This window comes from Osmia lignaria, chromosome 14 (assembly GCF_051020975.1).
Source record: "Osmia lignaria lignaria isolate PbOS001 chromosome 14, iyOsmLign1, whole genome shotgun sequence".
NCBI classification, from domain to species: Eukaryota; Metazoa; Arthropoda; class Insecta; order Hymenoptera; family Megachilidae; genus Osmia; species Osmia lignaria.
In genome coordinates, this window is record NC_135045.1 from 3,194,149 (window position 1) to 3,205,499 (window position 11,351).

At 33.1% G+C, this 11,351-nt stretch overlaps 1 protein-coding gene across 3 annotated transcripts; it reads left to right on the top strand.

Moving 5' to 3' along the window:
• LOC117607483 (HEAT repeat-containing protein 5B) lies at nucleotides 1-10,065 on the top strand. Of its 3 annotated transcripts, none has more exons than XM_034331226.2 (32): nucleotides 1-301; nucleotides 483-661; nucleotides 739-950; nucleotides 1,011-1,158; nucleotides 1,216-1,326; nucleotides 1,391-1,574; nucleotides 1,646-1,806; nucleotides 1,883-2,132; nucleotides 2,208-2,351; nucleotides 2,427-2,677; nucleotides 2,759-2,870; nucleotides 2,942-3,194; nucleotides 3,266-3,375; nucleotides 3,457-3,623; nucleotides 3,794-3,826; nucleotides 4,131-4,205; nucleotides 4,275-4,550; nucleotides 4,633-5,104; nucleotides 5,175-5,344; nucleotides 5,416-5,737; nucleotides 5,818-6,084; nucleotides 6,156-6,337; nucleotides 6,413-6,658; nucleotides 6,723-6,942; nucleotides 7,024-7,284; nucleotides 7,363-7,641; nucleotides 7,719-8,240; nucleotides 8,321-8,472; nucleotides 8,542-8,755; nucleotides 8,866-8,880; nucleotides 8,995-9,140; nucleotides 9,202-10,065. In XM_034331226.2, the coding sequence occupies exons 2-32, from the start codon at nucleotides 530-532 to the stop codon at nucleotides 9,376-9,378; spliced, it is 6,264 nt and encodes a 2,087-aa protein (XP_034187117.1). In that variant the 5' UTR covers nucleotides 1-301; nucleotides 483-529; the 3' UTR covers nucleotides 9,379-10,065. The 3 variants fall into 3 exon arrangements, with proteins under 3 accessions (XP_034187117.1, XP_034187118.1, XP_034187120.1); XM_034331227.2 differs by having other exon boundaries at nucleotides 3,460-3,623; nucleotides 9,202-10,063; XM_034331229.2 differs by lacking the exon at nucleotides 3,794-3,826 and having other exon boundaries at nucleotides 9,202-10,063.
• Nucleotides 10,066-11,351: the final 1,286 nt, after the last annotated feature.

Sequence of the window (11,351 nt, forward strand, 5' to 3'; positions counted from 1 at the left end):
AATGTATAGTCAGTGTCTTTCATTCAGATAATTACTGATCTGCCCTAACCTGCATCAAGTTGAGATTTGTCAATTACCACAAAAAGCAGATAATTATTTTAGTAATTTATGATACTATTACTGACTGTTAAATGTCATGTAAAGTACTGTTTATAAAGTGACTTTGTTTGCTGTGTGTTTAATTTTTTAATACAGTCAGAAATAAACTTGGATATTTATATAATTTTACATTAATGAAATGGAGTGATTTTAAATAATTTACATATACAAGCCAGAAAATTATGTTACTTTCCACATACTGGTAATCTGTCAAAATTTTGTGATGTTTATTCACATATCCTTTTCTTTAAGTTGCATTTGTATTATTTATGCATTAACAAGTTATACACTTGATAACAAAAATATTAAAGAATATAATATCTTACAAATTATAAATTAGTTTATTAAATTGCAACTAACAGATAATCAATATTTTATTACAGGATAGATGTAAAAATAAATAAGATTGTTTAAAACCTAATTTATTGAAATGATGATGGAGTTGAGTCATAGTTTGACCCTCAATGAGGATGCTCTTAATCAAATCCCAGAGGCCAAACGACCAGTTTTTATATTTGAATGGTTACGCTTTTTGGATAAGGTTTTGATTGCTGCACAAAAGGTAGTTATCAAGTAACTAAATAATAAATATATGTATGTCTTTCCCTTATATTTTATATAACAATATAAAATTTTTAGAGTGACATTAAAGGATGTCAACAAAAGCTTGTAGAACAGTTAACTAAACACATGCAAGGGGCACCTGGACCTCCTACACGAAGACTTATTGCAAGATGTCTTGCCACTTTATTTAGTGTTGGCGATACATTTTTGCTTTTTGATACTGTTAATAAGTGCAATGATATTCTTAGAAATAAGGATGATTCTCCAAGCTTTCTTCCAACAAAATTGTAAGTATACACATTCTGTACTTAAGTCACATCATGTATTCAATTTTTAACTGTTCACAGAGCTGCTATATGTTGCGTGGGATGTATGTATGAAAAATTAGGAAGAATGATGGGTAGATCATACGAAGAGACTGTACAGATTTTGATAAAATCTTTACGTTCTGCAGAATCACAAACAAGAATAGAAATTATGCATACTTTAGAGAAGGTAATATGTTAAATAAAAGAAAGTGAAATTATATCTTAAATGAATTTGAATTATTAGGTGTGTGCTGGCATGGGTTCTGCAATTACAAATGTTCACAAGGAAATATATAAAATTTCTAGACATTATCTAACAGATAGAGTTATGGCTGTGAGATGTGCTGCTGCAAAGGTATTTTATTATCATCATTGTAATATATGTATCATTTGAAATATATTTCATATAATATTTACAGTGTCTGTTGGAAATGTTAAATCATGCTCCATTTTTATATACTACTGAGATAGAAAGTGTTGCTACACTCTGCTTTCGAGCATTCGAAGGTTCGAACTACGAAGTAAGATGCGCTGTTGCTAAGTTACTTGGCACACTGGTAGCAATGACCCAGCTTCCAAATCCAAAAGGAAAAAACCCTTCAGGTATCATGAATAATTAATTGTATTTATTATTAGACATAAGAATATTTATATTAACTGTTGTTTTTATTTAGTGGCTCAGAATAAAAATTGCAAACAAATTTCACTTGATGAAGTATTGAATATTTTGATGTCTGGATTTCTAAGAGGTGGAGTAGGTTTTTTGAAAGGTACCGGAGAAATCATAAAAGGAAACTCTAGCGTGAATCGTGAAGTTAGAGTTGGAGTCACCCATGTAAGAAAGAACATAAGAGATATTGTACTTATTTTATAAAAATATATTTCGATGACCTTTTGTTAATAACTTACAGGCGTATGTTGTATTTGTTCAAATGTTGGGCGGTTCGTGGCTTGAGCGTAATATCGGTGCATTAATTGCACACGTACTTGAACTCGTGACAAATCCAAAAGCAGCAAGTTCACACGTTGATGCTGTCTACTCTAGGAAATGTGTTAACTTTATGTTACATGGTACTATTGGTAAATTATTAGGTGAAGGAGCTCAAGCTGCTGCATGTAAAGAAATAGCGCATATTATCTTAAAGCAAATGAATTCTATTGGTAATGTTATTGATTTTTTAACCAGTTGTTACTACAACAGCGGAACATATAATTATTATTTATTTCAATTTATAGATTTCAGTCCAGAAAATGCAAAGGATTGTAATCAAGAAACATTATTCAGTCAGCATTTACTTGTATGTGCTTTACAAGAAATGGGGAACTTGATTCTTGGGTTGGGTACAACTGCTTGTAATTTATTAAGCGATCAATCCTTAAGTATGTGCTTTATGATTTTTACATGTTTATTTATTTTTCAGTACATGAATTCATCATTTATACGATTTCTTTTAGGCTTAATTGACACGATTATGGCTGTTTTGATTCATCCATGTCAAGCGGCTAGACTTGCAGCTTCCTGGTGTTTGCGCTGTATTTGTGTAGCAGTTCCGAGTCAAATAACACCTCTCATTGACCGCTGTGTGGATGGTATCGAAAATATGCGTAGCTCACCGGAAGCAATAGCTGGATATAGCAGTGCTTTAGCTGCGGTTCTTGGTAGTGTTCGTTTATCGCCTCTTGGCGTTCCCCACACGAAAGGAAAAGTAATTATTTATAAGCAAAGTAATTTCTAAATAAATATTAAATACTGTGTTATTAAATAAAAATTATCCGTTATCTTGTAGATTATCTTCAATACCGCAGAAGAACTTTTAAGAAGTGCGAGTCAAAATAGTCGTTTATCATTGAACAGAACACATGCCGGATGGCTTTTAATTGGAGCTATAATGACTCTTGGTATGACGTATGATTGAGTTAAATTAATATCTCTATACAATTTTGTATTTAATATAAAAATATATTTTTAGGTACAGCAGTGGTTAAAGGATTATTACCCAGAATGTTATTATTATGGAGAAATTCTTTCCCTCGTTCAAATAAAGAACTTGAAAGTGAAAAAGCTAGAGGTGATGCTTTTACATGGCAAGTAACTTTGGAAGGTCGAGCTGGCGCGTTATCTGCTATGCACAGTTTTCTATTGCATTGTCCAGAACTTTTAAATGATGACATTACACGACGACTTTTAACACCAATTGAGTCTGCATTGGCAATGCTGACAAAGTACGTTACATTAACAAGTACCTTTAACACACTGTCGAATTGTTGTATAAATTTGGAAAATATTATTTTAGTTTGTCACCGGTGTTAAAAAATTATGGACAACAATTGAAAGCCCCTGCTGCGATGGTTCGTTTGCGTTTGTACGAAACATTGTTATTGTTGCCACCTCAAACTTTTGAAGGTAATTAAAACTCCTTTCATTTTAATTAATTATCCAGTTTATAGCATTATCTATTAGCAAAGGAATGTATTTTAAATTGAGTAGGTTCTTATACGCATCTCCTGAGAATGTTGGTATCCGAATTCACCCTAACTGAAAATCCTGGAAACACTACAACTTCGTTATTACGCGCGGTTTGTCATGCTAATGATTCTGTGATCCTTGGTACATGGTTACAAGAAACTGATCACCGTACAATAGAAGATCAAGTAAGCATTTAACATTATGAATTTAGTTTAACACTATATCTAACATATTTCCCGTTTAATGAAATTGACTAATAAATTGTAATTAACTGAAACAGAGATATTGTAAAAGGTGTATGTTAACATATATTACATTATTTTAAATTAACACCTCTATTTCCACTCATGTCTAGATGGAACCAAACAGAAGGGCAGATTTGGAACATGTGAGTAATGTTCTATGAAGCCTTTCATTATTCGTTGGATGCTTGTGCTTAATATCTTGTTTTTCTTTACATTTATTTATTTCAAATTTTTGTATTCAAGGTAAAGATAAATGATGTTAAAAATAATACTCCTTACCCAATTGTAATTAATAATTAATTTTATACTTATAGATTATACGTGTATGAAAATGTTATATGAATTTAATTTAATTTTATTGTTTGTAAAATTTAGATTATTATGGACTTGATACAAAAAAAAAAAAATAAAAAGCATAGTTTAATGTACATATTGGATTTGTTCCAGCTACAACCAAATAGTGCTGCAGGATCCGGAGCTCTGGAACACAATCCATGTTGTCTTTACAGACCGGTACCACAAGTAAATATATTCAAATTTTGTTAAAATCGTGTTAAAAACAACTTTAAACTGTATTGCCATTATTTTTAGGATGAAATAATTCCTGGTCCTTTACCTTTGGGAGTTGCTGTTATTGATTTATCTGTGTCATTGTTTGGTCAAATCTTTCCACGCGTAGCGAACAAACATAGATTACAGATGTTAGATCATTTCAGCGAATGTATAAAACATACGAAATCTGGTAGACAGGAAGCGATCCAGATGAATGTTTTCACAGCTGTGCTAAGTGGGTTGAAAGGTCTGAACGAAGCAAAAACTGGATTTGGCCAGGAAGATGTTAAGAAATCTGCAACTAATTTAATTATTGTAAGAGATTTCTAACGATGTTGCGATATTTTTTATGCATTTCAATCTGACAGCACGTTTAATAGCGTTTTATATATTATAGAGTGCTTTAGTAAGCAGCAATTCGATATTAAGATGGGCAGCCGGAGAAGCTGTTGGAAGAATGGCACAAGTTATATCAGATCCCAAATTTACAGCGGAATTGGCACAAACAAGTTTCGATCGTTTAAAATCTGCTCGGGATGTTGCAAGTAGAACTGGTCATTCCTTAGCATTAGGATGCCTCCATAAATATGTAGGTGGAATGGGATCTAGCCAACATCTAATCACAAGTGTCAGCATCCTGCTTGCACTTGCACAAGATAATTCCTCTCCTGTAGTACAAGTATGGGCACTACATGCTCTTGCACTTATTGCTGATTCTGGTGGACCAATGTTTCGAGGCTACGTTGAACCTACATTGTCCTTAGCATTAACTCTTCTTCTCAATGTTCCTCATTCTTATATAGATGTACATCAATGTATAGGGAAAGTATTATCAGCTCTTATTACAACCATAGGACCAGAATTACAAGGTTAATAATCTATTTAACGCCGGTATTAAGTAAAGAATAAGAAACTTAACGATTTTAACAATACTATTAGGTAATACTTCGACAATCTGTATGGCACGGTCATCGTTCTTATGCGCGTGTGCTATCATGCAAGATCATCAAGATCCTCTTGTACAAGCTGAAGCGACAGGATGTCTTCAACAGTTACATTTATTTGCACCGAGACACGTCAATTTATCTTCTCTTGTCCCTACGTTATGTGTAAGTTTAATATTATATAAGTAAATATTTAAATGTTAATATTTATTCCAATAATATTATAATATTTGTAGCGAACTTTATCAAGCAATCATTTGCTTTTACGTAAAGCCGCGATATCTTGTCTTCGTCAACTTGCCCAACGAGAAGCAAAAGAAGTATGCGAACACGCGATGACGTTAGCTAATGAAAGCCGAGATACGAACGTGGTGGAAGGTCTTGTTATAACAGAAACCGGTCTTCCGGGCGTCTTATTTAGTATGCTGGACACAGAAACTGATAGCAAATTAATTAAAGATATTCATGATACGTTGACCAGTATGCTGCAAATTTTAGCTGCAGATAATTTATCTCAATGGTTATCTTTGTGTAAAGATGTTCTTACAATAGCTTCAGGTATATCAATAGGCTAATACATTTATGTAAGTATCAAGTTAAGGAGGATTGATGAAATTTTTATCTTTCACCGTGTACAGAGGCGTGCAATAACGAAGAAGTAAATACCATCAACGTTGAAGATGGTACCGCGGATAATGATAATACAGATGCCGAAGGGGATGATGATCAAGCTGAATTTCATGCCGATGAATCTACTAAACAACGGCCAACTATTACTCCACGATGGCCAACTAGAGTTTTTGCAGCGCAGTGCGTTAGAAGAATCGTGACTGCTTGTGTAAATAATAAACAAGCACATTGTGATCTTTCCTTAGCGAAGGAAATGCAAATGACTAAGGGGAAAAGTATGATTTTCTTTAAATAACTTGTAACATTTCTCAAATTTAATTTCTTACTACATTTCACTTAATTTCAGACGATTTTCTGGTATTGCATCTTTCCGATTTAGTACGAATGGCATTTATGGCCGCGACTAGTGATTGTGATCCTTTACGACTCGAAGGTCTAAAGACGCTACAAGAAATTATAGATAAATTTGCCAAAGTTCCCGAACCAGAATTTCCTGGACACCTGTTGCTCGAGCAGTTCCAAGCCCAGGTAATTAATATATCAAAACCGTGCAATGTTATAAACATTTTACGGGGTATATTTATATGGTTGTTTAATCTATAGGTTGGAGCTGCGTTGAGACCTGCATTCGCAGCGGAAACAGCGTCCCATGTTACAGCTGCGGCTTGCGAAGCTTGTAGCGCTTGGATCGGAAGTGGAGTTGCTAGAGATCTTAACGATCTTCGTAGGGTACATCAACTTCTGGTGTCTTCTTTAGAAAAATTGAGAGAAGGACATACAAGACCTCAGCTGTACAATGAAAGTTTGTTAACTCTTGAAAGATTAGCGATTTTGAAAGCTTGGGCAGAAGTAAGAGAAATATATAACAATCAAGTATAACGATAGATTTTTCATTAATCTCTTTTCTTTTTAGGTATACGTGGTTGCTATGATAAAAGACGGTTCTGCGTTAAACAGCAAGGACACGTTCAATCAAAATTCAAACCAAATCGAAGAGGGAAATGTTGAAGATTTTGGACAATTTGAATTTCAGACTGAAAGTTTGTTGAGTTTAGTGCAACCAGAATTGCTTAGCTTAAGTCAGTACTGGTTAGCTGCTCTGAGAGATCACGCGTTACTCTCGTTACCACCAGGTTTAGTTCATTTTTTCATATTTTATGTGTTTTCCAAAGTTACACTGATCTATCTGTATTAATAAACCAATACCTTATTAGAATTTTCCAGTCAATTACCACACGATGGGGGTGCGTTCTATACAACGGATACGATGGAATCTGCTCGACCCCATTATGCAGAATCATGGGCACCTATTTTGCATGCCGCAACGCTTTGGCTGAATGCAAAAGGATTTGGATTCGAAGAAACTAACAATGAAGTGCAACTATCGAATACGGCTAATAACAACAATAATAATAACAATAGTGACGTTTCTACTAAAACTAACGCTAATATTGAACGTTTTCATTTATTATTTGGTAAATATTCTTTACTGTTATAAGATAAAAAATTATACGAATGCTATTTGAAATAATTTACTTGATTGATTGTTTCAGGTATATGTATGGAAGCTTTATGCAGTCCTCGAGCTTCGGAATCTGCTCAAAATACAGAAACGTGTTTAAATGCTTTATACACATTGTTAGATTCTGCCTGGGCACGTAAGGTTTTGATCGCAGATCGTTCATTACCGATTGAATTGTGTAATGTTCTTCACAGAATGCTTCTAACTAGAGAAAGTTACGTGATCCAGATGATAGTAATGGAAGTTTTAAAACAAGTAATGAAAGCAGCGCAGGAAGATTTAGCAGAAAGAAAAAAGATTAAACTGAACGGTGAGTACACGGTTGTTTTTTTTTAAATTACACATTACAGGAAATTAGTAAAGGGTTATATTGTTGTACCGTAACAGAAATAGCACCAGCACACGACGAAAGTAATGAAATTCAAGAAGTAGATTTGCTAGGAGAAGGAGAAGAGAATGGGGAGCTTATTCCAGGCAAATCGTTGGTATTTGCCATTCTAGAAGTGTGTCTGTGTCTTTTGGTTCGACAAATTCCAGCACTGAATCCTAATCCTGCTGGAACAACAGCAATATTATCCCAAAAAGGGTATATACCATCAGAAGAAAGTGGAAAACTTATAGCAGCTGCATTGAATATAATGGAGTCTCTTCCTACTTTATGTTCTCCTCAAGGAGCTATAGCAATTTTACCAACATTACTGTATTTAGCAACTGGGGTAATCAAAGAAACTGCAGTGCGCACAGACAATGAATGCAACAAAATAGCATCAGATGCACCAGTGCATGCAGCTTTACATTGTATAAAAAATCTTAGTACAAATAAATATGCAAAGGATCATAGAAGTCAGGAACAGTGGACAGGTCTTTTACAAAGTGCTCTTGCTAAAATCATTGATCTGGCTAAAACAGGTATTTAAGATCATAATTGCATATCAATTAAATATCATTTAAATGGTAATAAGTATATTTTTAAATAATATAATTTTTAGGAAATGACGAAACAAAAATGGACGAAGTAACGATGATGTTAGCTATTGCAGTGTTTGTTCTTCATGCTACACAAGAAGTTGTAATTGCGCCAAATCTTCAGTTTCCGTGTATCAATCATTTTAGACACGCTTTTCAATCAGAAAATGTAATGGTAAGTTGTTTAACGTTTTAATATTTTAACGATATTTATAATTCGCAGTATTCACTTCTAAATTTTTAGGTCAAATTAAAATGCGTTCAAACATTGAGAACGATATTTTTACATCCAGAACGTGTAATAAGTACACCTTATATCCATGCACTAGCTCCAAGATTAGTAGAATATCTATATAGTGACAAAAGCAAACAAGTTACAAATGATTTAGAGTTATCTTTTACTCTGGAATGTATTAGCACTGTCGAGGCTCTTATAGGAGTTGCTGATATTTCTAATCGTACGTACTAATTCTTATTATTTCATTATTTCATTCGTTAGATTTAAAAAAGCCAATAAATGTTACACGGCAAATTGTTTTTGATAAAGAATATGTTACATGCAATTCAGGAGACCTTCTACAAGGTGTGTAAAGAGCAAAACTCTACATAGTAAAATGTGTTTCAACTTCTTTCTTATTATATAATGCTGTTTTTTTCTTAGTGTAGCATAACTTAACATTTTATTTATAATTGATAGGAATACAGATGTTAACTTTACTTGTGCCAATTTTAATTAATTATCTATTGGAGGGAGAACAACTTCAGCATGCTACTAAATATCAACTGAGTCTTCATCAACAGAGTTTTCAATGGCTTAATAAAATAGGACCAAAATATCCACAGGTATACTATTTATATCATTTAAATCTTTAAATAAATCTTTAAATCTTTCCATTTATTTCAGGAATTTAAAACGTTGATGTCACAATCTACAGAATTGAAAACCAAATTAGAAAACGCTGTACGATTCACTCATCAACAAGCACAGAGGCATACCCGACCAGTAGATCTCGTAAAGCCACAAATAAAGATCACTACACCATCTATTAAACTAAAAACAGATTTTTCAAATTTCAACTAAATGTTTCTGTAGCTTTTCTTAACACGTTATATACTTGTTCAGGTATGTATCTGAAACTGTCACAAAAGTATTGTGAAACCTTTATGAAGACGTAACAAAACTTTGTCTCAACAGTGTATAATGTGTTAAAGATAGTGCTTGTAATAATGTAAGCGACTAATGGTATATAATCATTGTATTAGTCCATTAATTGACCTCCATAAGTGATAATCTGTGGTAGAGATGTAATTCAACATCATGTAAGATAAAGTATTTTAATTATAAAAATCATTACTTCTATAAGAATTTAATTGATGATGATATGAATTAATGAGTACTTATTTACTAGCACTTATTCATATTTTAATAGAAATCAAATTTAATCTTACGGGTAGTAAGAAAATTTATATTCATGAAACATGCAGAAAATCTATTTTTCTGTGAGAGCATTTACATTTTTTAATCAAAATTATTTATTCAGTTTTTAATCACTTTCAACTTCGGTAGGAAACCTTATATAAAATATAAAATTGTATATTAAAATTACCTAATGATATTTATATTTATTCGAAGATGTAAAATTATATTTTATACATACTATTATTCTTAATTTTATTTGTCTTCTCTGTCTTAATTCATGAATATATCTATTATAAACTTAGCCATTGTTATTATTATGCAAAAGCACAATAGAAACTGTATACAGAAAACAATTGCATAAATTATTTTTCATACTGTTAACAAAATACATAGTATAATATTCTGTTACTAGTAAACTACTAAAATTTATAACATTAAATATCACAGTTTATTCAAAACATTTATTATATATTTCAAAAATAATTTCAGTGTATCTTCAAAACCGTGTTAACATAATATCTAAAATGTATATGTATATATTAATAGGACATAATATATTATATACAACTCGGCTCATGTATAGATTGTCTGTGAATGTATGTATGTAATAAATGACCAAATTATTCGGTAAAATAGTATAGAATCGCATTAAATTACTTTCCCTCATTCCGTAAACTCTACTTTTAAACAAATAAAATTTATTTACTAAATGGTGGTCAATAAACCGCTATTCAAATCGATCTAAGAAATGATTAATTTGATAAACTTGAATTTTAAAAAGACCGCCAAAAATTAAAATTTTTCGATTCTATCCTAGCGCCATCTCTTCGAGAATTGCGCAAACTACTCAACAACTTACCGACTGGGATTCAAGAAAAGTGTACTCTCTGCATGACCTACATGAAGCTAGCTGGAAAGAACAATTAAATATTATTTTTAATTTTTCTTAGTGTATTTCGTTTGTAAATCGTTTGTGATCGATTGTAATTAGCAATTTTATTTTAATCATCGTGGTTCGGGGTCCCAGACACCCTAGGATAGAATTAGGTCGTACCCATCACTATCCCGAACAAGTGAGTTTCACGATTTGTTCGTTTTTAGGTCTTATATTTCACTAAATCCGGTCGTACCCATCACTATTCCGAACAAGTGAGTTTCACGATTTGTTCGTTTTATGGTCTTATATTTCGCTAGATTCGGTCATACCCATCACTATTCCGAACAAGAGAGTTTCACGATTTGTTCGTTTTTAGGTCTTATATTTCGCTACTTGCGTTGGGGTCCTTGATACCCCGGTGATTTAAAATTGTATGCAGCATTACCGGTACCTCGGGGTCCCTGGTACCCCGAATGCCAAATGTCGGTATGCAAACGGTGTCACAGGGGCATTGGGGTTCCTGACACCCCAATATGATATCATATCGATATGCAGAGATAGTTACTGGTGCTTCGGGGTCCTTGACACCCCGGAAGCCAAAATGTCGGTATGCAAACCGTGTCACCGGTGCTTCGGGGTTCCTGGCATCCCAAATGATACCATGTCGATATGCAAAGACAGTCATTGGTGCTTCGGGGTCCCTGACACCCCGTATGCTATATTATTGGTATGCAAAAGTAGTCAACGGCGTTTAGGG